This window comes from Aspergillus uvarum (genome assembly GCF_003184745.1).
Source record: "Aspergillus uvarum CBS 121591 unplaced genomic scaffold BO82scaffold_58, whole genome shotgun sequence".
Taxonomy (NCBI): domain Eukaryota; kingdom Fungi; phylum Ascomycota; class Eurotiomycetes; order Eurotiales; family Aspergillaceae; genus Aspergillus; species Aspergillus uvarum.
The window spans coordinates 201,450-226,797 of record NW_020291355.1 but is presented as its reverse complement, the minus strand read 5'-3'; the positions used below and the strand labels follow the sequence as shown (position 1 = coordinate 226,797).

General features: G+C 54.0%; 7 protein-coding genes across 7 annotated transcripts; 6 read left to right on the top strand and 1 right to left on the bottom strand.

Annotated features, from left to right (window-relative positions):
- Positions 1–38: 38 nt before the first annotated feature.
- Positions 39–3,281, top strand: mrd1 (RNA-binding ribosome biosynthesis protein MRD1; the record flags this gene model as incomplete). The annotated part of the gene is made up of 4 exons (XM_025640193.1): positions 39–266; positions 388–1,158; positions 1,373–1,645; positions 1,696–3,281. 4 exons carry the CDS (start codon positions 39–41, stop codon positions 2,908–2,910), a joined length of 2,487 nt encoding a protein of 828 aa, XP_025488480.1. The 3' UTR covers positions 2,911–3,281.
- Positions 3,282–3,861: 580 nt separating this feature from the next.
- abaA (transcription factor AbaA) lies at positions 3,862–6,581 on the top strand. Its single transcript, XM_025638225.1, has 3 exons — positions 3,862–4,386; positions 4,442–4,618; positions 4,679–6,581. The coding sequence occupies exons 1-3, from the start codon at positions 3,951–3,953 to the stop codon at positions 6,478–6,480; spliced, it is 2,415 nt and encodes an 804-aa protein (XP_025488479.1). The 5' UTR covers positions 3,862–3,950; the 3' UTR covers positions 6,481–6,581.
- Positions 6,582–6,930: 349 nt separating this feature from the next.
- On the top strand, positions 6,931–8,221 carry BO82DRAFT_357523 (aldo/keto reductase). Its single transcript, XM_025636040.1, has 3 exons — positions 6,931–7,224; positions 7,306–8,093; positions 8,159–8,221. The coding sequence occupies exons 1-3, from the start codon at positions 7,080–7,082 to the stop codon at positions 8,183–8,185; spliced, it is 960 nt and encodes a 319-aa protein (XP_025488478.1). The 5' UTR covers positions 6,931–7,079; the 3' UTR covers positions 8,186–8,221.
- Positions 8,222–8,597: 376 nt separating this feature from the next.
- Positions 8,598–9,540, top strand: BO82DRAFT_405464 (uncharacterized protein; the record flags this gene model as incomplete). The annotated part of the gene is made up of 2 exons (XM_025639492.1): positions 8,598–8,723; positions 8,806–9,540. 2 exons carry the CDS (start codon positions 8,598–8,600, stop codon positions 9,538–9,540), a joined length of 861 nt encoding a protein of 286 aa, XP_025488477.1.
- Positions 9,541–9,610: 70 nt separating this feature from the next.
- On the bottom strand, positions 9,611–15,176 carry psrA (putative general stress response phosphoprotein phosphatase Psr1/2). The gene is made up of 12 exons (XM_025633608.1): positions 14,754–15,176; positions 13,498–14,675; positions 13,296–13,445; positions 13,147–13,245; positions 12,906–13,092; positions 11,447–11,571; positions 11,305–11,404; positions 11,142–11,173; positions 10,503–10,799; positions 10,376–10,450; positions 9,878–10,280; positions 9,611–9,825 (listed from the first exon to the last, which is right to left on the bottom strand). Exons 1-12 carry the CDS (start codon positions 14,851–14,853, stop codon positions 9,806–9,808), a joined length of 2,766 nt encoding a protein of 921 aa, XP_025488476.1. The 5' UTR covers positions 14,854–15,176; the 3' UTR covers positions 9,611–9,805.
- A 4,038-nt stretch (positions 15,177–19,214) lies between these two features.
- On the top strand, positions 19,215–21,992 carry pxa1 (putative peroxisomal ABC transporter (PXA1)). The gene has a single exon (XM_025636039.1). The coding sequence runs from the start codon at positions 19,385–19,387 to the stop codon at positions 21,827–21,829; it is 2,445 nt and encodes an 814-aa protein (XP_025488475.1). The 5' UTR covers positions 19,215–19,384; the 3' UTR covers positions 21,830–21,992.
- A 464-nt stretch (positions 21,993–22,456) lies between these two features.
- Positions 22,457–25,338, top strand: BO82DRAFT_386040 (uncharacterized protein; the record flags this gene model as incomplete). Its single annotated transcript, XM_025638224.1, has 4 exons — positions 22,457–22,640; positions 23,063–23,139; positions 23,190–23,334; positions 23,381–25,338. 4 exons carry the CDS (start codon positions 22,457–22,459, stop codon positions 25,300–25,302), a joined length of 2,328 nt encoding a protein of 775 aa, XP_025488474.1. The 3' UTR covers positions 25,303–25,338.
- Between the last annotated feature and the right edge of the window lie 10 nt (positions 25,339–25,348).

The window sequence follows — 25,348 nt, the reverse complement described above, 5'->3', positions numbered from 1 at the left end:
GTAGGCCACAGGAACCTGAAGCAAATCACTACTCAATCATGGAAAGCACCAGAGTTTTTGTCTCTGGCCTTCCGCCAACTTTCTCTGATGATCAATTGAGAAAGCATTTCGCGAGTCGCTTCCAGGTCACGGACGCTCATGTATTGCCCAAACGCAGGATCGGCTTCGTGGGCTTCAAGAGCCACGAGGCTGCCCAAGAGGCCGTGTCTTATTTCAATAAGACCTACGTGAAGATGTCCAGGATCTCAGTAGACATTGCTAAGCCGGTATGTGTTTCACCTGTTGCTCTCGTTGCATTTATTCTTCTCTTTCTTTCTTTCTTTTTTTTTTTTTTGTCTTACCCCGCTGACGATCAAGGTGGTCTTGTGACTGACCAGTAATTTGTAGATTGATGCCGAACCTACCCCAAGAGCCCGCAAGTCTGGCAACCCCCAGGATCATGACGATGCGGGAAGTTCGCTTAAGCGTAAGCGCGATGGCGACAAGGCCGAAGATCCCAAGCTGCAGGAGTACCTTTCCGTAATGCAGCACTCGTCCAAGACTAAGACGTGGGCCAACGATGACGCTATGCCTAAAGCCCCGGAGACAGACTCACCTGCAGAACAGCCCGTTGAAGAGGAAGAAGAGGAGCCGCAGGAGCTCACCTACGCTCAGAGGAAGAAGGCCAAGCTTGGCGACATCCCGGCTAATCCTAGAGAGTCGCATAATGTGGACCAACAAGCGGAAGCGGAAGCGGAGCCCATGGCCGTTGATCATAGTGGCGAGGGTGATGCCGAGCCGTCGGCGGATCAGGATGATGCTGTCGCCCCTGCCGAAGAACAGGCACCTGTCACGGATGCGGACTGGCTTCGCTCGAAGACGAGTCGTCTTCTCGGCCTCCTCGACGAGGATGAGCAAGCAGAGTTTGACTCTCCCGCACAACAGAAGCCTGCTGCTTCTGTTGAGTCAGAGGCGATGATGGAAGTCGACGTTGAACCTGCTCAGGATGTCGCAACCACCGAAGAACCTTCCGCTGGTAAAATAGCGAAGGAGCCGGAGGTTGACACCAACATCGAGAACATTCACATCTCAGCACGTCTCTTCGTCCGCAATCTGGCTTATGACACGTCGGATTCGGATCTCCAACCAATATTCGCTCCTTTCGGCCAAATTGAAGAGGTTAGTAACATGATTTTGATCGCGTTATACGTTGCCTTGCCTTCCCTCCCCCCAAGCTCAATGATGAACGACCTGATAGGGACATCCGATGCAAAGCAGATGATGTTGCCAGGAAACGAGTATTTTAGTAGATGCCTCGCATATCTGAAAGAGCTATATCCTCGCATGTTTTCATTCCACTCATCGTTTGGTCGGTCGATGCTAACATGACTAGATCCACGTTGCTGTTGATACTCGCTCAAACACCAGCAAGGGTTTTGCCTATATCCAGTATGTCAATGCTGATGCTGCCGTAGAGGCCTACAAGCAGCTGGATGGCAAGCACTTCCAAGGCCGCTTGATGCATATTTTACCGGCAGCTGCCAAGAAGACGTATAAGATTGACGAGGCCGAGCTGGCGAAGCTGCCACTGAAAAAGCAGATGCAAATCAAGAAGAAGATGGGGGCTGCGTCTTCCTCTTTTAGCTGGAACTCGCTTTACATGAACGTGAGTAAACTCGTTGCAATTCTAAGTGTCCCAATGCTAACCTAAACCAGGCCGACGCTGTCATGTCTTCAGTAGCTGAACGTCTTGGTGTTTCCAAAGCAGATCTGCTGGACCCCACTTCGTCTGATGCAGCGGTTAAGCAAGCGCACGCTGAGACGCACGTAATCCAGGAGACGAAAGCCTACTTCTCAGCCAACGGCGTCAACATTGAGGCCTTTAAGCAACGGGAACGTGGAAACACGGCTATCCTAGTAAAGAACTTCTCATATGGCGTCAAGACTGAGGACATAAGGAAACTATTTGATCCGTATGGACAAATCACCAGGCTACTGATGCCGCCCAGCGGTACCATAGCAATTGTCGAGTTTTCGCGCCCCGACGAGGCTCAGAAAGCCTTCAAAGGTCTTGCGTACCGCAAACTAGGGGACTCGATCCTCTTCCTAGAGAAGGCCCCCAAGGATCTTTTTGATCCCAACGTTGTGCCGCAGAAGCCAACCACGGAGATTAAGGCTGTCTCGCAAGGATTCTCCACGGCTGACACGTTTGCGGCAGATGAGGCTGTTGATGACAACCTGCCCACAACCACCCTATTTGTAAAGAATCTCAACTTCTCTACCACCAACCAGAGTTTTGTGGACCTCTTCCGACCACTGGATGGATTTATCACCGCTAGGATCAAGACCAAGCCTGATCCCAAACGCCCTGGGCAGACTCTCAGCATGGGCTTTGGCTTTGTGGAGTTCCGCACCAAGGCTCAGGCCCAGGCTGCTCTAGGCGCGATGAATGGCTACAAGCTTGATCAGCATGAGCTGGTGGTTAGGGTGTCTCACCGTGGAATGGATGCTGCGGAGGAGCGGAGACGCGAGGACACCGCGAAGAAGGTGGCCGCCAGACGGACGAAGATCATCATCAAGAACTTGCCGTTCCAGGCTACCAAGAAGGATATCCGGTCGCTCTTTGGCGCCTATGGGCAGCTTCGCTCTGTGCGGGTGCCTCAGAAGTTTGACAGGACGGCCCGTGGTTTCGGTTTTGCTGACTTTGTAAGCGCTCGTGAAGCGGAGAATGCCATGGACGCCCTTAAGAACACGCACTTGCTGGGCAGGAAGCTGGTGCTGGAATTCGCGAACGAGGAGGCGATCGATGCTGAGGAAGAGATCAAGCAGATCGAAAAGAAAGTAGGAGAGCAGATGGACAGGGTGAAGCTACAAAAACTTAGTGGTCCTGGGCGCAAGAAGTTCACTGTAGGGGCCCAGGACGAGGAGTAGAGAGGGGACTCTCTACCCTTGGTTCTTTTGACTTCCTTTCTCCCTGTTGATAGGGGACAGACAATGGCAATGGTGCACTGATGGTGATGATATCCCTTGCGTCCGGGACGCTGAGTTTGGAGGGCGGAAGTAGGCTCTCACCTTCGCCTGCGGCTGTCAACACGTACATACGCGTTCTGCAGAGCGAGCGGATGCTCGTGCCTGTTCTCACGAGAGTTTCGTCCTGTCATCCCAGTAAGGTCCTTCTCCGAGTCTCCGTGCTAGTCAGGGCTCACTACTTCCCTTAATCCCTTATACCTATCTACCTACCTACCTACCTACCAATTCATACCTTCAGACCTTTCGAAACCCTTGGTTCTGGACGTGAAAATTAAGCTGGAGCTAGGGTTCTCACCAACATTCCGACCTGATCTTCGTAATTACCTCGTTACATTCCACACCTACGGCTGGAGACCATGCCGTTGGTTCACGCTCATTCCAACGCCGGCTCTTTGCCACAACTCGTCCAATTTGGATGCTGTGTACCTGCTTTTCAGGAAACGATGTCCATCTCACGCTGCGAAAACCTCCGAGTTGCACCTCACTGGAGCGTGCACCTTGAGGGACCCCCTTGCATCAGTCTCCGGCTCGTGCCCATCGTGGGCTTCCCTCCTGATTTGCTCCCCAATGGTTTCCTGGGCTCAGCACTCAATCTGGACGCGTGAAGCCTGGAAGGAGATTCCCTGTTGTTCCCCCGCCTTGGACAATCGAGGTTCGTTGCCCTAGAGGGGTGGCTCATCAACAAGCAGTGTGATCGAGCAATGTCACTGGGCCTCCCTCTCCAGGGGAGAGAATGGTTCCCTATAAACACCATGCTGCTCGCTCCCACATTCTCTCTCGTAGGGTTCTTACATTCTCTCCAAGCATTTACGTTCTTGATCGCTGGGTCGGTGACTGCTACGTTCTTTGCCAGGCAGTAGTAAGCATTTCGCGGTCCTCGTCCCCCATCTCTTTGGAATTCGTCGCCATTCTTTCCAAGAGCCTACACTCTGGTCCGCCCCATGGCTACTGACTGGCAAACGGAGTGTATTCTGCCTCAACATCAACCCACTCTGGACAGTATCGGAGCTCATACGGACAGAGCATTGCAGAACACCTCTGGGAACGTTCAGACGTACTCGGACAGCCTCGCACACAGTGGGATCACGGGGCGGGACGAGCACCTGCATCATCTAGCCTACAAGTATCCTCAACCTCCGGTGCCAACACATCCAGTGCCCACCGTTTCTAGCCTTGGGCCTCCTCAGAGCCTACGATTCCAGGCAAAGAAGCTGCGGCGTCTGCAGTCTGTTGGTCCGAATCTCGTGGGACCGCGTCGACCAAGAAGCTATCTCAGGTCTCAGAAGTATCTTGAGTATCGAGCCCGACCTCGCCGTGACACTGGCAAAGATGGGGAACCGGTATGGTCGGACGAACTTGAAGACGCGTTTCAACAAGGTGAGCAGCTTCGAGGATTGATAGTGTACGAGCATCCAAGTAATCCGTTCAACAGCTCTCGAAGCGAATCCGCCGATGGGCCGACGGAAATGGTCGGAACGAGGAAAGTCCTATGGTCGAAATGAGCTTATTGCTGAATACATCTACAAGAAAACTGGTAAACGACGAACCAGAAAGCAAGTGTCCAGCCATCTGCAAGTCCTCGACTCGTTCCTCAAAGGAGACCCGGACTGTAAGTTCATCTGGTGTGCAGGTGAAGAAGGGCCACTGCAACGGGACTAATGTAGTGCAGGGGAGCGACTCGTACGAGAAGAGGCGGCCGTCCGCTCGAACAGCCAACATCCGCCCAGTGGTCCAAAATGGAGGGCTTCCTTGGACCCTCCCTTGTCAAGTCATTATGGCAATCACTTCCACACCCCCCATTATGATCATTTGAGGTTGGGACATACTTATGCTGGCGATATCCCCTCGGCGCACCTCTCCCTGAATTCCAGCCTCCACGACGCCAGCATCAACACTGTACAGGGACTTGGGTTTGACATGTGGGTCAGCGCTCCAGACAAGCCGAATCGAATCGACGACGCCATCCATATCTACAGCCGCCTTCAGGGAGACCAGCACCATCCGGTTGCGCCGCCGATGCCCTTGAAAGACCTGCCAGGGTGGCAGACATCCTTTCCTGATTTGAATTCATTAATTGCAGACCCCAGTACCCCCCTTGATTGCGAGATCATTCTACTTGAAGCCAACCTGAAGTTGATGGATAACTTCCCTCCCACGGGGTCGAGATTGGGGATTCACTTGGAACTCGACTTTGCCCAGGCAACGGCCGGGGATGTGCCCATGGTTCACCAGATGAGCAACTGGACCTGTAAGACCACCATGTATGACAATGGCCGCAATGTCCACGAAGAGTGTCACAGTGTTGCCCAACCGGGGTCGACCAAGGTCAAGCCTCTGTTTGAATCCCGATGGTGGGCCAACTGCTTCACCCAGCTCACGCAGGACCAGAAGATGGTCGAGGAAAGAGGTCAACATCACGTTTCGCATGAAGTTGGGAGACAATACCTCCGCACCTTGACAGTCGTCCAGGAGATCCGGGCCGTGGCGCCTTATAATGTGCGACGGATGTCCACTAACTCGTACTCGAGCCATGGGGTGAACGAACCGAAGCGGGTCGCGATTCTGCTCTGGAAGTTCCGACAAACGAGACCCAATGAGGTCGGCACCACCACTTGGCGCCGTATCATTCCTCCTCCCGAGCGGACTTTGCATGCGAGTCCCAAAGCCCCGACTGGACTCGACCTTCCTCCCCTCCCGCTGGACTCCCTCCTGATGAACCGCCCCGGCCCCAGTGCGTACCACCCGCCTCAGTCCCATGAACTCCTGCACACCACCACTGCCTCGCAACCGCACTGGCCTCTGTATCAGCAGCCACAGGACAGTGTCGCGAACATGTTCAATTCCAGTGGCCCCTTTGACTTCCTCGGACACATCAAGGCAGAAGATCGGTTGGGCGACAAGACCTCGGTGACGTCGGTGCTGGACTCCTTCTCCCATCTCCAACCCCACGAGACCAGCCAGCCCACGAGTCTCAGCGGTTCAACTGGCGGGCCCGTCATGATGAGTGTGCCGGATCTCTCCCTGTCGCATCCAGGCCTGCCTGGATACGGGATCGGTCCCGACGGCCACTACGGGCCCCCGCAGTCCCACGGCGTGAATGTCCACGACAACAACACCGTCCTCAACAGCATCTTCGGGACCAGCGCGCAGTCTCTCGACGACATCGGCCACAGCCACGCCGCCTGGGCGACGCCCACGACCTCCGGCATCCAGGGCGATGTCACCGGTGACAATTATACCCATCTTCACCACCACAACCACCACCACCACCACCACTTCCAGCCGTCTGACCATCAGAGCTCGGTCCCGCGCGAGTCGCACGCGACCACCAGTTTCGAGGGGTTCCTACCGCCGGATGATGTGATGGACAAGCTGGTCGTCAGCATGCCCGGTGACCCGGGCCTCAACGGGGGTGGGCATGATCACCCGCATCCTGCATATGCAGACAGTAATTCAGTGGAGGCGAATTAAGATGTCTTTCAACCTCGGGGTGGGTGGGACTTTTCAAAAGCACATTTTGTAATATTATTCTTTCTTCTCGGGGCGGGTTCTTGGACGGGATGGGTTTTCTTTGGTCTTTGGTTCTGGATAACCTTTTATTGATACCTAATTGATTCGATTCTTGACAATGCAAATCTGTGCAGAACACTAGAATAGTGTTACGTCGGTACGGAGTAGGTACTCCGTACCATCCATCCAACCATAATAATAATATGTAGAGTAACTATGGGTGCCTGCAGCCAGCCAGATGGGTCGAGCCCAATTTAGCCGGACCCGCATGCTGCATTTAGCCGTGGGGCGCATAAACAGCCGCCAGAAGCATATCATTTTAGCCTCTAATGCATCATCATCCGATGCCGTGCCTGGTTAATTGCTGTCGTTCCATCAATTAGACTTTGGCACGCTCTGGAGGGCTGGGGGTGGGGAGGGGGGCCATGGAGGGGCAATTGGCCGGTCTTTTAACCATCTCCGTGTCCTTTCCCTCTCCTCTCTCCTCCTTCTCTCGATTCTACTTTCTTTTCCTCATACACTCTCTCATACCCCAAAAGGCAAACCCTGATACCAACACAATGGCTTCCCCCACCGTCAAGCTCAACAGCGGCTACGAGATGCCCCTCGTGGGCTTCGGTCTGTGGAAGGTGAACAACGACACCTGCGCGGACCAAGTCTACCACGCGATCAAGGAGGGATACCGACTGTTTGACGGGGCCTGCGGTATGTCTTTCCCCACCGAAAGTGTCCCCAAACACACCCAGAACCACAGACATACTAATCTCTAGGTTAAAAAAAAAACAGACTACGGCAACGAAACCGAAGCCGGCCAAGGCGTGGCGCGGGCCATCGCCGACGGCCTGGTCAAGCGGGAGGACCTCTTCATCGTGTCGAAGCTGTGGAACAGCTTCCACGACGCGGAACGCGTGGAGCCGATCGCGCGCAAGCAGTTGCAGGACTGGGGGCTGGAGTACTTCGACCTGTACATCGTGCACTTCCCGATCGCGCTCAAGTACGTGGACCCGGCCGTGCGGTACCCCCCCGGCTGGGAGTCCGAGAACGGGAAGCTGGAGCTCAGCAACACGCCCATCCACGAGACGTGGAAGGCGATGGAGACACTCGTCGACGCCGGGCTGGCCCGCAGCATCGGCATCAGCAACTTCAGTGCCCAGCTGGTCATGGATCTGCTGCGCTACGCCCGCGTCCGCCCCGCCACCCTGCAGATCGAGCACCACCCCTACCTGACCCAGACCCGGCTGGTCGAGTACGCCCAGAAGGAGGGGCTGGTCGTCACCGCATACAGCTCGTTCGGGCCCTTGAGCTTTTTGGAGCTGGAGGTCAAGGATGCGCTGAACACACCGCCGCTGTTCGAGCATGGTGTCATCAAGGAGATTGCCGCCAAGCATGGGCGCACGCCCGCGCAGGTGCTGCTGCGGTGGGCCACGCAGCGCGGTATTGCCGTTATCCCGAAGAGCAATGACCCCAAGCGGCTGCAGCAGAATCTGGATGTCACGGGCTGGGATCTGGAGGGCGCGGAGCTGGAGAAGATCAGTGCGTTGGATCGGGGGTTGCGGTTCAATGATCCTTTGGGAGTGAGTCTTCCCTTTCCGTTGCTGGTGACTTGAGGTTGATAGTGATACTAACAAACTTTCAATAGTACGGACTCTATGTTCCCATCTTCTAGTTATGTGTGATGATATATGAATGCTACTCTTTCGACTTCATTTCCTCTTGGCCCTCGTAGAGTGTAGCGTAGTATGTGCTGTTAAGAATGCTATATGTATGGGAAACTCTCAGTATGACCTGCAAAGAGATATCTCTAAAGTTGGGACAGAGATCTGCCGCACTGGTATGCAGGGACACCGAGCATTCAAATCAGTGCAACGAGTAGTATAGACAATACAGAAAATTGCAACGCACGATAACCCGATAAGATAAGCCTCGCGCATGGCGATAAGCACCGCCAAGCCGTGCAGTCTTCCCTCCGAGGGTCTCATCTCCTCCGCGCAAACATACTCAACACCACCCAAAAACACACCACATCCCCTCCAATGCAATAACCCAACCTTACCTCCAATTCCCCAATTCCCAGCAAAATGTCCCTTTTCACCAAAACCATTCACATCACCGCGCACCCGGCGCCGCGCACCCTCTCCGACAGCAAACTCATCCTCACCGCGCTGCAGAAATTCGGCGAAGTCGTCACCTTCCGCAATTTGAGGGTAGCCCTTTCCCTTCTCCCAGTTGCTTCAACAAACCCCCCCTCCTCCACGAGACAAGAAACTAACCGACCGAAACAAAAAGTACGACGTAACAAACCTCCCCACCACGACGAAAACCACCCGCCCACCATCCCACAACATAATCGCCATCTACGAATCCGCCGCCGCGGCGACGGCCGCCTGCGCCGCGTCTCCGCTATCAATCCCTCTCACCCCGGACGCCCAGGCGCAGGCCCAACACACCCCACAGTCACAGTCACAGTCACAGTCAGAATTACAATCACAATCACAGTCACAATTACAATCACAATCACCAGCACAGTTCACGCAAGCACAACCCCCGAAACAAAAACAATACTACACGCCCCTCCCTCTCCCGCCGCAGCAGCAGCAGCAGCAACACGCCTCGCCAGACGCAGCAGCACCGCACAACCTCCCAGCCCTCGACCCAACGCGATCCGACGAAGACCACCCCACAACGATAAGCTGCACCCTCACCGCCTCGCGCACCAACCACGCCGCCGCCATCCGACGGAACCCCTGGTACGCTGGGTTCGAGGTCGAGAGGACGAGTCACCCGCGCATGTTTGCGGATCTGGTGCACGCTGGGATTCCCCTCCGGGAGCTGGCGGATGGGCCGGCGGGGCGGCGGAAGGCGGCGGGGGTGCCGCATGGGCGGCGGCAGAGGGTGGAGGCGGAGACGGTGCGGTGGGGGGCGGGGAGTTTGATGGGGTTGTTTCGGGGGGACCTTCGTGGTAATAATGGTGGTGATGTAGGGGGGAGGAGGAAGGGGGGGGAGGAGAAGAGTAGAGAATAAGTTGGGGTGTGGAACAGAGAAGAGAAGTTGGTGTGAAAGCTAGCCTAGCCTTTCTTTGTATATTATTTTTCGTGTATACTACATTCTATACTGAAGCCATGGTTGTGGGTGGTATATGCATATCGTATATCATATCCTAATCCTCAAGGTGAAGTGGTGTTTTTTGGATCAAGAAGATTATTATCTATTCCAGTTGGTTCCCAGTTTGCGAGCAGATAATCAACCTGTCCGTATACTCATCATACCTCCTACATTCCGGACCCCCTCATGCAACACGCATATACGCTACATGGGTTAGCATCGACTTTATAGTGAAGAGGAGCCCCCCCGAACTTACTTGCGTCCACCTGCATGATGTGCGGGATCGCCAATCGCACCTTGTTGCGGTACAGGGCCGGCGCCCGCATCTGCAGCGGGTTTCCCTCGAAGTACACCGTCTTCAGGTGCTCCTTGTCGCGCAGCTCGCGCTCCACCTCGTCGAAGCTGGCCAGCTGGTTGTTCGACGCCCACAGTTCCTCCAGATTCGTCAGGTGCGACAGGCGCTCCAGCTTGGAGACCTGGTTGTTGGAGAAGTCCAGCACCCGCAGCGCCAGGTTGTCTTCGAGGCCGCCGAGCTCCGTGATCGCATTGTGCGAGAGGTAGAGCTCCTCGAGGTTCTGCAGCGCCGACAGGCCGCTGATGCTGGTGAGGCGGTTCGATTGGATGGAGAGGATCCGGAGGTTTTGGAGGGCGTCGAGGTTCTGTTGTAGACATAGCGCACGAGGGTTAGCCGCGAGTCAGATCAGCTCTTCTCGCATTGAGACCCAGCAAAGCACCACAGTGTTCCTATGCTTACCTTCAACTCGGTAATCTTATTCTTTCCCAGCCACAGTTCCTCCAATGCTTGTAGCGTCTCCAGATTCTCAATCTCCTGTACACCGCGTCAACTCCAGCTCCCCTTCGATCAAAGACGAAAAACCCACCCGAATCCGATTCGCCCCCAGCTCCAAATTCCGCAGCACCGTCAACCCCTCCAGCGCCTCAATCTTGGAGATCTTGTTCTGCACGAAGTACAGATCCGTCAGCTTGACCAGGTGCGCGATGTTCTTGATGTGCTTGATCTTGTTGAAGCTCAGATCCAGACTCGTCAGGTTCTCGAACTCGTCCAGCCCCTTGATGTGGGAGATCAGGTTGTCGTAGAGGTCGAGCTCGGTCAGCGATTTGGCGACGGGGGTCGGGAAGTCGATGCGCGAGATCTGGTTCTGCCGAAGGCATATTCTCTGTGTGTGGCGTTGCAGCAGTCCTGGTTAGCTGGCGTGCTATGCCCTCCGTGCTCTCTTTGACTACCGCGCAAGAGCCTTGGAGAAGAAGAGCATACCTTAACCTTCTCAAACCGCTCCAACTTCAACGCCGGCAGCGACGTTATCCGACAATGTACCAGATCGATTTCCTACTCCATCACGAGAGAAATGTAACTAGTTAGCTATTGCCGAAGAAAAAAAAAAGGCAACAAAGGTCCGCCCGCGACTGCAGCGCAACACCACCAACCAACAACCCCAACGCGTCGTCGCATCGCATTCACCCGCGAACAAAAAAAAAAAAAAAGAGCTCGGAACCCTTACCTCAGTATCCACGTCCTCATCTTCCAATAAATCTGCCGAACCAATATTCCCGGATCAGCTTCAATAAACTCCCAAAAAAAAAGCGCGAGTCTCAAGATCGGATGCAGAGAAAGAGAGTGTGTGTAGTGTGTGTATGCGTGCGGGAAAGATGAGACAAGCGCACCTTCATCAGCCTGGATCTCCTCCACGGGCGGCGCATCCGAGTCGGAGTAATCGGGATCTTCGATCGCTTCGGGGTTGGTGATGATGGCTTCTTTGGCGGGCTGCTGCTCGTCGCCGCCAGCGCCGCCAGCGCCGCCGCCGACGCGGAGTTTCCCGTCCCAGCCGTGGCGGTCTTTCATTTTGTTGTTTGGTTTGGAGGGGGTCTGGATGGATGTTGCGTGTGTGGTTGGAGGTTTGGAGAAGGTGAGCGCGTGAGCGATGTTTTTTTCTGTTTTAGTCAAGTGGTGTGAGTCTGCGCTGGAACTCCGGAGGGCGGGGGAGGAGTGAGGGTGGTTCAATGTTGACCGACGGAGGAATGACGATGCCGAGCGGGGTTTTCTCTGGGGAGGGGGGGTAGACGGAGGGAACTAGATTATGCTTGGAGTTGGGATAGAATACCTCCTCTTTTTTGTTTGGTTCTTCTCTTGCCTTATCGTCCTTGCGACCGGGATCCTTATTTCGCAAAAACAAAAGGAATGATTCAAATGAAGTTCAGAAGGCAAGAAGTGCCCGATGATAAGCAAAAATAGTTGACGCGGTCAGGCTGATCAAGTTGACTCCGTCGGATCCCGCGTACATGTACAGTACTATGATACTAGTATTGTACCACTTTCAATTACCCAACGCTACACGCTGAACCAGCCACCAACTAATAACTCTGGAATACGCTTGTTGTATGACTCGTAGCCTTTATTGGTCTCTCAATGTTCAAACACAGGACGGGATGGAGTGACGACGCTTCTATGTACAGGACGTAGGCCAATGGTACATACACTGCAAGATCACCGATATTTGTCAATCCTGGGTCGATGAGATACTATGCGTGTACCAGAGCATGGACATGTGGGGGAAGACAGGTATCAAGATGTCATCCACTATCGAGGTCTCCAAAAAGCGAGGCAGATCGTAGTAGACAAATAACAAAACACTCGGCGGGGTTTTAGGTCACATCTTCGGATACAAGGGCAAAGGAAATAATAACCAGAGCGGTAAGTCGAGCCCCTGAGGGCTGCTCGTGTGCAGATGACAAGACAGGGGCAAGGAAATATGAAAGACATATGAGAGAGTGTAAGAATAGGTAAATCGGGGAGCGTATACACGAGATCAGCAGAATTTTGGCTGATGACGAAGACGGACGCCTGCAGAATGCAACGACACACACAGTTTTAAGTAGTAAGGAGAAAAAAACAGCAAGGGGGTAATCAGGTATCTACTCACTTGGAGTGTATGTAAAAAACAAGAGATGAAAAGGAAAGCAAAAGTGAATAACACGCAAAGAGACCGGTGCGCGGGGGTGGGAGTGCACTGCAAAACAAAACAGGAAACATGGGGAGTCGAGAAAACATACAGCTCCACTCTGGAACAATGTGAGTCCCGGCTTGCCTGGAGAGGCTTGCTTCCAACCACGACAATAAAGATGTGTTGTGGCCAGTCATAGCCACTGTGTCAAGCGTGTTGAGGACAAACGTGGTGGAGTCCAAGAAAGCAAAATTTCCATGCTGTGATGCAGATGCTAGACGAGCTAGATATACAGGCATTACAATGCAATGTCAAGAACAAGACTGACGTCTTTCACTTGTGCCCCGGCAAGGTCTTCGAGGACGGGAATTAGGTCTAGGAGCTCGTTATCGTGGGCGTCAGAGAACCAGCTGCTGATGGGTATCGCATGTTGAGGGTGGAATATATAGGATGTCGGGGAGTTATCGATAATGATGGTGTCTCGTAGGTCGCGACCGACTTGTGACAGGTCCTACCACAACAAAGTCAGTGTCCAATCGGAGCTCATGTTAGGAAGAATGCAAACCTTCACATAGTTGCCTTGGTGGTTGTAGCAGCTGTCCCTGAACAAGCGGTGGTGCACAACGTTGTGGATGTCCAACTGATCCAGCAGGGGATCGCCATACTGCAGTTCAATTAGTGACTATGCCGATAGAAGAGGCGAGAATAACCCACTTTGGAGACGGAGGCGGTAAAAACAACGACCTCATACAACTCCCCGACCCTTTTCATGAATTGGTCGACGCCAGGTCGTTTGATGACGTAAATGTTGTGGTACTGGCCCTCAATTTCAACAGGTATGGTGAAGTCTGCCCGTTCGAGAACCTAAAATTGCCACTTAGTATTTTGACTGGCGAAAGAGGGGAAAAGAAAGTACCTTGAAGCTACTGTGAACTAGCGTTTCATCCAGATCTAGAACCAAACACTTTCTGTCACGCAGGTGAGGTAAAGGCGGAGGCAAAAGGAATTGGCCATGCTCATCAGGGTCCACCGTCTCGATGTGCTTCTCGCTCGGAGGCATCGGCGGGGGCGGTAACTCGGGGGCGAGCGTTGACGCCTCTTCATCGTGGGAAGCGTACTTCAGGTCGTTTGTTGTGTCGTTCTCGGCAGGGAACTGGTGTAGCTCATCGTCCGCCGGAGGAAGTTCCTGAGTCTGGGCCTGCTCCGTCTGCAGTCGTGACTTCTCCTTGTCCTGTGGCGCGGCATCGTCCTCGGTCTTTTCGACCCCATTCGGGATTACAGCGCCTCCTTCAACGGTCGCGACGACGATGTTCGGACCCTGAGTTTCGGAATCGTCCTTGGTCGGAGTGTGCTCCTGATCCTCTGCAGCTTGACCGGACGGCGCCGCCAAGCCATCGAGCTTCAGGCCCTGATCTAAAGGTTTACCAGTGCGTTCCTCTTCTTTCTGCGAACCTGACTGATCCGCCGTCACAGTCATGTTGGATTTCTCGTCGCGATAGTAGCATGGTTCCTTAGATTCTGCCGTGCTTGAGTCTCCAGCAGTAGCCTCTGTCTTCTCGGGAATTGGCTGCGTGTTGGGAACTGATAGTCGTCGGGATGTTCTCTTTGCGGGAATAGCTGTGTCCTCCTGGTCGTCGTTGGATGAAGAACAGCAACTGAGAAACGCGAATAGCCTGTAGGTGACCTTGCTTTTCCTTTCCGGTTTGGGGGTGTCACGCAGATCGCCGGTCGCTGTTTTGTCCTCCTCTATACTTCCCCCTTCCTGATTTTGTCGACGTGATCGCATACTGCTGCCTCTGCTCCGGTCGCGTCGCCCTTTCAGAATGCTTCTTTTCGATCCGCGGAGAGTGTTCTCGGAGTCATCATTGACAGTATCCTGGCTCTTGTCCAAAGTCGACTGCCGGTCAGCCTTCAGGGATGCACGCGACGAGATCGGGAGTAGTAGATGATGCTTTCTTGGAGGATCAGTGGAGGTAGCCGCAGCAACGCCTGGAGTCGCGACAGACTGTTGAGCCGGGTCGATAGCTTCTGGGCCGGTGGACAGGGCTGATGCACTTGGATTGGCGGACTGTTCCTGAGGCGCCGCCTCAGGATCTAAAGAAGTAAAGTCTTAGCGATGATATTCATCGAAAGCGCCCGGTCGCGTTAAAGAGTAAGGGGCGGAAAGCTTACTTGGCTCAGGGTGACCAGCTGCGATAGACATGGACACTTGTTCTCTGGCCGCGGTGGAGTTGGATGGTGAAGAATCTCGCTCCGAGCTCCCTCCGAGCATTTGAGGGTAGCAGAGCGAGGTTCACGGGGATGAAAGGCGATTAAGAAAAAAAAATAAAAGGAGGTGGGTGTGGCAAGAGGACGAAACGTCGGAACAAGGACCACCAGGGTATCCGCCGAGGAGAGGGGGGATGGGGAGGAGAGGGGAAAGGGACCGGACCGGGGCTCGTTGAAGGTGAAGGTGCAGCAGCAGGCACGCCTCCTGGATCTGGCGGAGGAGGAATGGAGAAGAGGGATAGATGAATGGAGGATGGAAGTCAAGCAAGTCACTACCTAGCAGTCCTCAGGTAGGTCAAGGTTGCTTGGACTAGCTCTGGGTCGCGGACCACCGCCTCGAATGAGGCTAGTGCGCAGCACTAAGACTTGTCGCAGTTGGGGGACTTTGAGAGGGGGGGGGGGAGGGAGGGCAATCCAATCACTGCTTAGACCTTTCTCCAAAAATCCTGGAAACCGGACTGTAGGCAAGTATAAAATATGATCATATGCGACTGGCACGATCTCGCCGTCTGGGGGAACGCTCGCAGGGACAGGCTGACAGACAGACAGACAGATAGGCAGGCAGGCAGAGGCAGGGTCGGCCGTGGGAGTGCAGCGAGGAGATCACGTGGCAAGGCCAGGATGCAGCTCCTCGAACTCTCAATAATGAATTACTAAGAATAAAAATTAAAAGTTGAGAGGGAGGGAGAAAGGGAAATGACCGGGTACTGGAGGTGGAACGGGCCCTTCCTTTAGGGTACAACGACGGGAATGTTGCACTGGGGTTGACGGATGATGGGGGGATGAAGTTTAATAATGATAATAAAGGAAAGGCGAAGGTTGCTGAGCCCTGGTCTTGTCCTCTGATCGGCGGTCGACGATCAGGTCTTCTTGTCTCTGGTCCTTATGGCCCGTTTGATGGCCTGTTCAAGCTCTTAGATGAAGGAATAAGATAAGAATAGCTGGAGCTGGTCAGATAGCAGCGAATAGCAGGGAAAGCAGCCGACAGAAGGATAGAATGAAGACGAGAATGCGTTCTTACGAAGTGTGAGGGGAGGAACGAAAGGAGGGGAAGGAAACGGTAATGTAATCCTAGGTTGCACAAAGGTAAAGGAGCGAGCACCGCTGCTTGGGGGTATTAAACAAGCCTGGTGTCCTGGGCTCGGCTCCTGGACTTGACTAACCAATTTGAGAAGAAGACGAGAGAAGGAGATTAACAAAAAAAAAAAAATGGAAAAAAAGGGGACCAGATGTATAAGAAGACCACAGGAGGGCTCAGGGAAGATGGAGGGAAGGAGAGGGGGGAGGGAGAAAACAGAACAGACAGTCAGTCAGAGAAAGAGAGAGGAGCGGAGGAAAGCAATAATAACAACAATAATAACAATTATCTTGACCATAACAATAAGATAATGATTACGCCAGTTGACTCCAACCAGATACTGTATGTATCATCCCAAGCATGATTGTATGGACGTGCATTCCCAACTACTTCCTATGTATTCTTCCCTACCGTGGTCATTCCGGCCAGAGGAAGAGATCAGAAGTTGGTAGTTAGTCTGCGGAGCACCTCCGTACAGCTGGTTAAGAAGGCGAAAAGGAGGAGGACAGAGACCCGAGGGTGAAAGTGGTCTGGACCGGAGAGGGAAAAGGTGCAGGGCTGCAACTCAGCAACACTGACTGGTTGAAGGGCGTTCGGGCGGAAGTGGGAGGTGCCATCGCAATTTCACTGCTCGTTCAAATCGATGGTAGGCTAAACATGACATCTGCTTTGGTTTAGTCTAGTCCGAGCAGCAGCCTTCTCTACATTATCCACCCTCCTCCCCATGCTTTCATCCTCTACTTTAGCTTGAACCAATCACCTGCCTTTATCACCGAGTTCAAGCGCACAGGGATCCATTGGAAAGGTGGGTGTTTCCACCGCAGGTGACCAGAGTGGGCATAATCCAGGGGTATTAGCATCAATGATCTCATTGAGGTCGGTGATAATACAGGCACCGGCACCTGCTTCCATGATGTCCTCCGATCCTTCTCTTCTTCGATCATCCGAACCTGGGCTAATTCATGCAGATGATCCTTGCTTCCCATTTGTACTTTACTTACATATATTATCAGCTAACATTACTACCACGGGCGATCAGACTGACTAGTCCGTGGTACGGAATCTTGATTCAATAATGTCAATTTGAGATCCTGCACCGGACGGATTCCGCCAGCTGCCGGCCGACCAGCTCGAAAGACGACAATAGCCCATGTGCCTTACAGCTCCACCCTCTTGCTCGCTCGTATTCCGATCGCAGGCTCGTCTGTGGCAGGCGGGCAGCTCTCGACTCCACCAATTTCTGGTTCTACAGGGCCAACCTTATTGATCTAATCCTCCGCCATTGGCATTCGCATGCGATCGGCTCGCGACCCTTTTCAATGATGATGTTCATCCATGCGTCCAAGACCACTAGTAGACCTTGGCCCACAATAGCTAACCGCCATCTCGACCTTATCACAAATTCACAGTGCGTTCGGGGCGGAGTAAGCCTGTATTCCCGACTGAGCCTGCGAATCAGAGGTCACACAACGGGCTGAGCCCAGGCCTCAGGCCCGTGCATCCCTCCCAAGAGGGAATTCGTGGATTCGCAGCTGGTTCATTTCCCTATCTTGCAGCAAAGATCGATATTTTCCGCTGTAAACTTGACCAAAGGCACACGTACCGCGACTGCCTGCATGCGTACAGTTCAGTGTCACCGCAAGGTGTCTACTCCGTATTACTCTGCGTCCCGCCGGTCATCGCCCGCATGGAATCGAGATTATCGCCGTAGACGCTCCTGTATCCGGTCGCTACAGGTGGGCTAAACTCAGCTAGCTCAAGGGTGTGGCATGCGCGCTTGCACAACGTGTAATAGATCATTTCCAGTGAGGTTGGATGCGGAGCTGGCAAAGAACTCCTAAGCGCCCATCGATGTTCAACGGCTTTCCGATAGTGATCACAGGCACGAGGTCATCACAAAAAGAGGTCGAAAGCCACCAGAGGTAGGTCGGTCAGGGGCCTCTCGACCCCCCTTGATTGAAGGAGTATGATACGTACACGCCTGAGTAGATATATGGGTCTTGCAACATCCGCATTAGCCTTAAGCTTCCGGGTAATTGGCGCACCTCGTGCTTCTGGTGGACGCCGAACATTTCGAACTCACGGCAACTTGCCCATTATCAAAGCTTAACCCAGTTTTACAAAGTACTCACTCACTCACTCACTTACTACGGAGTATACAAAGCTTCTTTGAACCACATATTTACCGAGTACTTCCCACCCACGATATCTCCACCATCAAGGCCGAGGATGCTCTAGTCGCAACCCCGCAAAACCAGCCCACCAGCATTGGGCATCCCATGTCTCAAATCCTGAAAACAGCCTTGGTGCCCAGAATCGATCGCTCGTATCGTTACGCAAGATGGTAATCGCTACGAGTTGTACCTCTAGCAGGACAATCCCGGCTTAGCTGCAGCGACCTTGGTCCCCTTTAGGGTAGCGGGCGCTTACGCCCGGCGCCCGGGTGTAGGAGTGTACAACCACCGTGTTAGGATCGAGATGTGTCTCCATGCAGCCTTGAGATTGTGAGACTGAGTTTCTCTTTGGTGGTGGTCGGTAGGGATTAAATAAGGAATCAGTCCTTGATTCGCAGTGCATCAACACAGGGAGAGACTGAAGGGAGAAAAATAAACAAAAATTAGAACATATCCGGGGGATGGTCGAGCGGGCCGAGGGTCGAACCCGGGGGCTTGGGCTTGCGGGCTGGCCGACACGAGAAAGGAAACTACACTTTCTCCACTCGACCATCAATTGTTAAAACTACTACGTACACACAACGAGGGCTTATAATCTTCAAACGTAGTGTCGACAGCCAAGTTGCAAAACTACACATCTATCAACAAGATTCCATATGCATTACTGGTTTTCTACTTAGACTCCAACCCTCAAAGAACGAGTGCCTAGCTGGCCGACTGTAATACCTTCCCGCAACAGAAAGGCTGCAATACAGGCGGACCCCACAGTGTCATCGCATCTACTATAGTATCTGCTTGACGGAAACAAACACAGTCAGTCGTATGAGCATCCAGCACTGATAGATAATCCCGTCTTAATACGTAATCTTCATCAAATGATCATTCCTAATTTCCTTTCAGACAGAGCCATATACCTACCTATAGTACTCGTATGTGTATTAGCGACCGACGTCAGAGTCTGGGGACTCCGCACGTGAGCCTCCGCCTCTCCGCAGGGTTGTTGGCCCGAGGTCTTCACATGCGCGAAACTCCGCCATTAGCTTCAACGAGTACCAAGAATGTGACCTGTTGCCTGTTGTCTCTGACTCCTTCTTCCGCTTCCACATCACAGCTCCTTCGCATCTGCACCAGCTTACCCCACGTTGCAACACGGCACTTCCGATCGACCCTCATGGCCCTCAGTGTCCGAACCTGAGGGTGACAACTGCTGCACCGGCAGCCTGCGATCGTGGCAACCATAAATCACCTCCCGAGGTCCCGCGGTCTGTCAATGAGACGGAGACATGGCCGCTCAATCGACACTACAGCATCGGGAGGATCCTCTCATGGTACTATACCACTACTATGTCAACCTCACTCGTGCCCGGATAAAGCGCTCTTCGAAAGCAGCCAAAACCATCGCCACTATCGCTTTAATTCTCTCGATCTTGGGAACTGGATATGGAGGCTATAAATGGTTTCGCGAGAGGTCAAAGGAACATGCACAGGGCAGGCGGTTTTTACGCCGGAACTCTGGGATCAGAGGGAAAGATGGAACTCGGACCATATACGTACCTTACAAGGGTTCCATGACCTCGAAGGTCAAGATCTACCCAACCAAACCCACGACATTTGATGCGCACCGGCGACTGTTTCTAAATCCTCCTGCTGCCGCCCGCGTCGGGGACGGCGCGTCCAGTAGCCAGACCCCACCGCCGATGACGAAGCCAGGCCTGAACCTCGCTTTCCTGCATCAGTTCCTCAGCCTTGGGAGCATCATGGTGCCCCGATGGAGTAGTAAAGAGACGGGTCTTTTGATGGGTCATGGCGTTTTCCTGCTTCTACGGACGTACCTCTCTCTATTGATTGCACGCCTTGATGGTGAGATTGTGCGAGACCTCGTCGCCGGCAAGGGCCGGGCCTTTGCCTGGGGCATCGTGAAGTGGTGTGGCATTGGAACACTTGCATCATACACCAACGCTATGATCAAGTTCCTCCAGTCAAAAGTGTCTATCGCGTTCCGAACCCGCTTGACGCGGTACATCCATGATCTCTATCTTACCAACGACAACAACTACTACAAATTGATGAACCTGGACGGCAGCATCGGCCAAGGGGCGGACCAATTCATCACCCAAGACCTCACCCAGTTCTGCACTGCAGCGGCATCACTTTATTCCTCGATGGGTAAGCCGATGGTGGACTTGTTCGTCTTCAACTACCAGCTTTATCGCTCCTTGGGACCGTTGGCTCTGACTGGAATCCTCACTGGGTATTTCAGCACGGCGGCAGTCCTTCGGAGACTCTCACCTCCGTTCGGCAAATTGAAAGCGGTCGAAGGGAAGAAAGAGGGGGACTTTCGTAGCTTGCATTCCCGACTCCTCGCGAACGCGGAGGAAGTCTCTTTCTATGGTGGCGCGGACATCGAACGCGTGTTTCTGGCAAGAAGCTTCAAAGACCTCCAGCGATGGATGGAGGGAATTTACAGTCTGAAGATCCGGTACAACATGCTCGAAGATGTTATCCTGAAGTATGCTTGGTCTGCCTTCGGTTATCTCGTTACATCCCTGCCAATCTTCCTACCTGCGTGGGGCGGATCGGGCGGCGCCCTGGAGTTGCTCGATCTACCGGAAGGCACCGGTCGTGAGCGCGACCGCATGAGAGAATTTATCACGAACAAACGCTTGATGCTGTCGTTAGCGGACGCGGGCGGCCGGATGATGTATAGCATCAAGGACATTTCGGAACTGGCTGGGTACACATCCAGAGTCTACAGCCTCATCTCCACCCTCCATAGGGTTCACGCAAATGCATACTACCCTCCGCGAGACTCTGGTGCGGAACTATACTCTCTGGCCGACGTTCAGGGAACCGTCCACAATGGTTTCGATGGCGTGCGCCTCGAGCAGGTTCCCATCGTTGCTCCATCCCTCTATCCCCGCGGCGGCGATGAGCTTCTGGAGTCGCTGTCGTTTGTCGTGCACTCTGGAGACCATCTCTTGATCTCCGGACCCAATGGCGTTGGCAAGTCTGCTATTGCGCGGGTTGCTGCCGGAGTGTGGCCGGTGTATCGTGGCTTGGTCAGTCGGCCGCGGGGATTCGGGCTCGATGGCATCATGTTCCTGCCTCAGCGGCCGTATCTGAGCGTCGGAACCCTGCGGGATCAGGTCATCTACCCCCACTCGGAGATCGACATGCACGAGGCCGGAGTGTCAGACGCGATGCTGCAGAAGATTCTGGATGATGCCCATCTGGGCTACCTCCCTTCGCGGGAGGGCGGCTGGGACTCACGGAAGGAGTGGAAGGATGTATTGAGCGGTGGGGAGAAACAGCGCATGGCCATGGCTCGCATCTATTACCACGAGCCGCGGTACGCCTTTCTTGATGAGGGGACCTCTGCGGTCTCATCCGACGTGGAGGGTCTGCTGTATGATCGAGCAAAGGAGCGGGGTATCACGGTCATTACGATCTCCACGCGCGCATCGTTGAAGAAGTACCACACCTACAGCTTGAACATTAGCATTGGCGCGGAAGGAGAACAATGGGAGCTGGAGAGGATTGGCACCGCCAAGGAGAAGCTGGGGGTCGAGAAGGAGATCCAGGAGATCCGCAAGCGACTGGACAAGGTAGAAGAGTGGAAACGGCGCCGGGAGGAAATTGAGGAGGAGTTGCGCAAGGTCTGGGTGGAAGAGGGTGAACTTGGCCCTCCGCCTTACAAGACAGGTTCCGAAGCTGTAGAAGCTCAGTGAGAAGGGGCGACTTGATTGCTTCAATTTCAAAATTTGTGATGCGTTGCGGTACACTATATATTCATCACCAACGGCTGCAAGGCCAGGGAAGCAACCCGACTATGCGTCACATCACCTCACGTAAAGACTATGATTACTTGAATAAGAGAGCATCCATTCTGAGCTCGGTCTCAGCTGAAAACTATTTCTTCACTAAACAAGACCCTCATTTTCTAAGTTCTTTTTTTTTTTTTTTTTTTTTTTTTGGATGAATATATCTCCTTTCAATGCCCCGTAAATCACATGACTGGCAGATACGGCGATGCGATGGAATCCCAACAATAATTAATTTTCTAACAATTTCCTAACAATTTCCAAAGCTTCTTTCCCAGCGACTTTCCCTCTACCTGAATATCACAAATCGAGCTGCTGTCATTGAGACAGTTTCAGACAATTTATCACACCCTTCTTGGCTATCTGTGACGACAAGAATGTCCAGTGGCTTCTTGGAACACCTGTTTCAAGGGTAGGCAAAAACGACGGAGTTGTTCGCATTTCCCGCGCCTCCCCTACAATCACCTCCGAAGACCTCGCAACCCTAAAAGAAGAGGCCAGCGCTATCCCGCGGAGGGGCGATCTGACCACATCATGGCTAACAGCAAGATGGAAGACGAGGATCCCGGGGTGATTGTCATCCCGATTGACTCTACATACAGCGATGGGGATCGAGCTGGATGGCCGACGGGGGACCGCTTCGACATGCCCGACGACAGCTACTATCGGCGGAAGATCGCGAGGCTGTGGGCGCAGAGACTGGGCTTTTATAAACCTGGTAGGTTCATGTTTCTTACCTTAGAACTATTTCGTGTGTCTCAAATTTGCTTGCATTTTACTTTCCGTTTCATATCTATGTACGGGTAGGGTACAAGTACTTGGGTCATGCTTGTTTGTTTCCGTTCCGCCTTCTGTCTCGCTTGCTGTTTGTCTCAAGTTCAGTGTAAAAGGGTTATGATCTGCTTGGTGGCTTTCTTTTTACCCCAACTTCTTCATTTGTATTCCAGATTTGTCTGATTGGATTGATACCCCTTGGCTCTTGTTGTGAAATCCTATGTTTTGTGCATTGACCATTCACCATCCCATGTTTAATCTCATGCGCTTGCACCTCGTGTGCACGATGGAAGTACCGTGATCCTACACATTTCACTCTCATGTCAAGTCAACGGTCATGCCAGACACATTCTAATATAAATGCAGGACAGGAGTACATCCTGGATTCTTTACCAGACGGGTTTGCGATTTTTGACAGACCGCGCGGAACGGATCCTGATATCGTGAGTTGCACGACCGATATCTAGTGAATGATGTCTAACGCCAAACCCAGCGAGATCGATTCCTCTACGGCCATCCACTTCAACAATACTTCTACTCCACCGTTCAGTTCTTTCCGCATTTCTGCCATCTGATGAGCCAAGGCAAGGAGCCCTGCTCCTGCCATCTCTGCGAGAAGCTAGCTAAGCGCAAGAAAGGTACGTTTCTGAGGTTACTTCTTGGAATCTACTGACGTGATATTAGACGGTATCCCGATCGGAAGAGGAGTGGGCCGGCCCCGTGGACGACCTCCGGGCTCGGGCACGCGCACGTCGTCCGGCACCAGCACCCCGATCAAACCCGTAGGCACCCCCGGCAGACGCGGCCGACCTCCCGGCAGTGGCAGGAAGCCCGGTAGACCTCCTGGTTCTACTGCTGCTGCTGCTGCTGCTGCTGATAATACTACTTCTGCTGTTGCCGTACGCTCCTCCAGACGGATGCCCGGCCGGCCGTCGGAATCCAGCATGCAATATATCGCCGATAGCGAGGGCACCCCGGACGTGTTCAAAGCCGCCGTCATCAAACTGCGCGCGAAGGGCCAGCTAGACGAGAAGATCACGGAACCTGACAGCATGGACTGGCGCGCCGAGCGCATGCCGCTGCGCGAATACCTGGAGAAGCTGAACATGCTCCCGTCGTTTGTGCCGCGCACGGGCGAGCTGGTGCTGTGGACGACGGAGTACGAGGGGAAGCTCGCGTGGAACCCGGAGGCGGGGCAGGTCCAGATCTACAGACACAAGCAATGGCACGGGGCTCCCGACTGGCGCGCGGGCGTCGTCGGCCAGCTGCCCGAGGAAGATGTGGTCCTGCAGGATATCGTCGTCACGACGCCGAAGAAATGGGGGCCGAACTACTCGGGGTTCCGGGTGGAGACGTTCCCGGACCCCAACAGCGAGGACAAGAGCTACTCTCTGCAGCACAAGTATGTGCCCATGAAGTGCATCCGGCCGTTTGGCGCGTACGAGCATTTCTTGCAGGGCGTGCCGCGGGAGCAACTGCATCCGTCCATCGAGAATGCCCTGACCGTCATGGCTTCGTTCAGCCTGCTGGAGAAATACCGCTTTCAGGGAACGTGGCCAAACGCCGCGATCTACTGTCGCGGGATTTTCCTGGGGGCGGAATTCCTGGCTGTCGGCGACGCGGTCCGGCTCAAACCGTCGGGGTACGATGCAGATACAGATACCGTCGATCCTGCGACGACAGCAGTCACTCTCAACGTGATGGTCATCCACAAGATCCGCCTCGAGCTGAGGGAGTGCGACGCCGACCCGCGCTCCAAACAATTGGCCGAGACGTACCGGGTGCGCATCCAGGGCAAAGTGTACACGAACGATCGCGAGTGCGCAGTAGCACTCCTACAACAACAACAACAACAACAACAACGACGGACCCAAGACTCCCCGCAACCCCAACCCCTCACCTCAGACGAGATCGCGAGCACCTTCCACTACGTCGGCATGGGCGGCTACGGGGAGTGGTACCCGCTCCACGCGGGGGCGCTGGTGAACATCTCCCAAGACATGATCCTGGGCCGCTGCTACGAGCCCGACGCGATGCAGCTGCTGTTCCGCTCGCCGGCGCTCCACTACGATCTGCACGGGGTGCTGCGCGGCCGGGCGTACTCGCGGGCGACTGACGAGCGCATCCGCGCCGGCAAGCGCTGGTTCTGGGGCGATTTCCGCACGCAGACGCTGGCGCTCGACACGCTCAACGGCGAGGATGTGGGCCACTACAGCGACGTGCGCGACGTCAAGATGTGGCGGGCCAATCTGCGGGTGATCGACGGCACGGCCAAGGCGGCGGATTTCCGCGATGCGAAGATCCCCGGCGATGTGGGACGGCCGTCGACCAAGACGGCGTCGAATTTTGCGAAGGTCGGCAAGCTCAGTAAGCTGGTCAGCACGGGGCTGGGCGCGGTGGACAGCAGTGCGCCGGCGAGTTCGGCGGAGGATGGCGATGGCGGGACGAGTGAGTCCGAGCAAGAAGATTACACGCTCCGGATCGATCAGTTACGGGGTGGCACCGAGGAGACTGAAGGAGGGGACTACGTTCCTGGGCCGGGCACCACTGAGGAGGAACCGCAGCCGCAGAACAAACGAGCGCGCACGATGGAGAAGAGCATGTAGCGTAGCATCTCAAATATTTACTGCCGTCCAATCAACACAGAATAAC

Excerpts from the sequence above, each read along its gene's own strand:
- psrA (XM_025633608.1), bottom strand. The coding sequence starts at position 14,853 with ATGCTCGGAGGGAGCTCGGAGCGAGATTCTTCACCATCCAACTCCACC. Across the intron at positions 11,405-11,446 it reads GCTGGGACGGGAAACTCCGC|CCCGCCAAAGAAGCCATCAT; the intron begins GTCGGCGGCGGC and ends GACGAGCAGCAG. Across the intron at positions 10,800-11,141 it reads ATGAGGACGTGGATACTGAG|AGAATATGCCTTCGGCAGAA; the intron begins GTAAGGGTTCCG and ends CGCCACACACAG.
- pxa1 (XM_025636039.1), top strand. The coding sequence starts at position 19,385 with ATGGCCGCTCAATCGACACTACAGCATCGGGAGGATCCTCTCATGGTA.
- BO82DRAFT_357523 (XM_025636040.1), top strand. The coding sequence starts at position 7,080 with ATGGCTTCCCCCACCGTCAAGCTCAACAGCGGCTACGAGATGCCCCTC. Across the intron at positions 7,225-7,305 it reads ACTGTTTGACGGGGCCTGCG|ACTACGGCAACGAAACCGAA; the intron begins GTATGTCTTTCC and ends AAAAAAAAACAG. Across the intron at positions 8,094-8,158 it reads GGTTCAATGATCCTTTGGGA|TACGGACTCTATGTTCCCAT; the intron begins GTGAGTCTTCCC and ends AACTTTCAATAG.
- abaA (XM_025638225.1), top strand. The coding sequence starts at position 3,951 with ATGGCTACTGACTGGCAAACGGAGTGTATTCTGCCTCAACATCAACCC. Across the intron at positions 4,387-4,441 it reads TGAAGACGCGTTTCAACAAG|CTCTCGAAGCGAATCCGCCG; the intron begins GTGAGCAGCTTC and ends TCCGTTCAACAG. Across the intron at positions 4,619-4,678 it reads CCTCAAAGGAGACCCGGACT|GGGAGCGACTCGTACGAGAA; the intron begins GTAAGTTCATCT and ends AATGTAGTGCAG.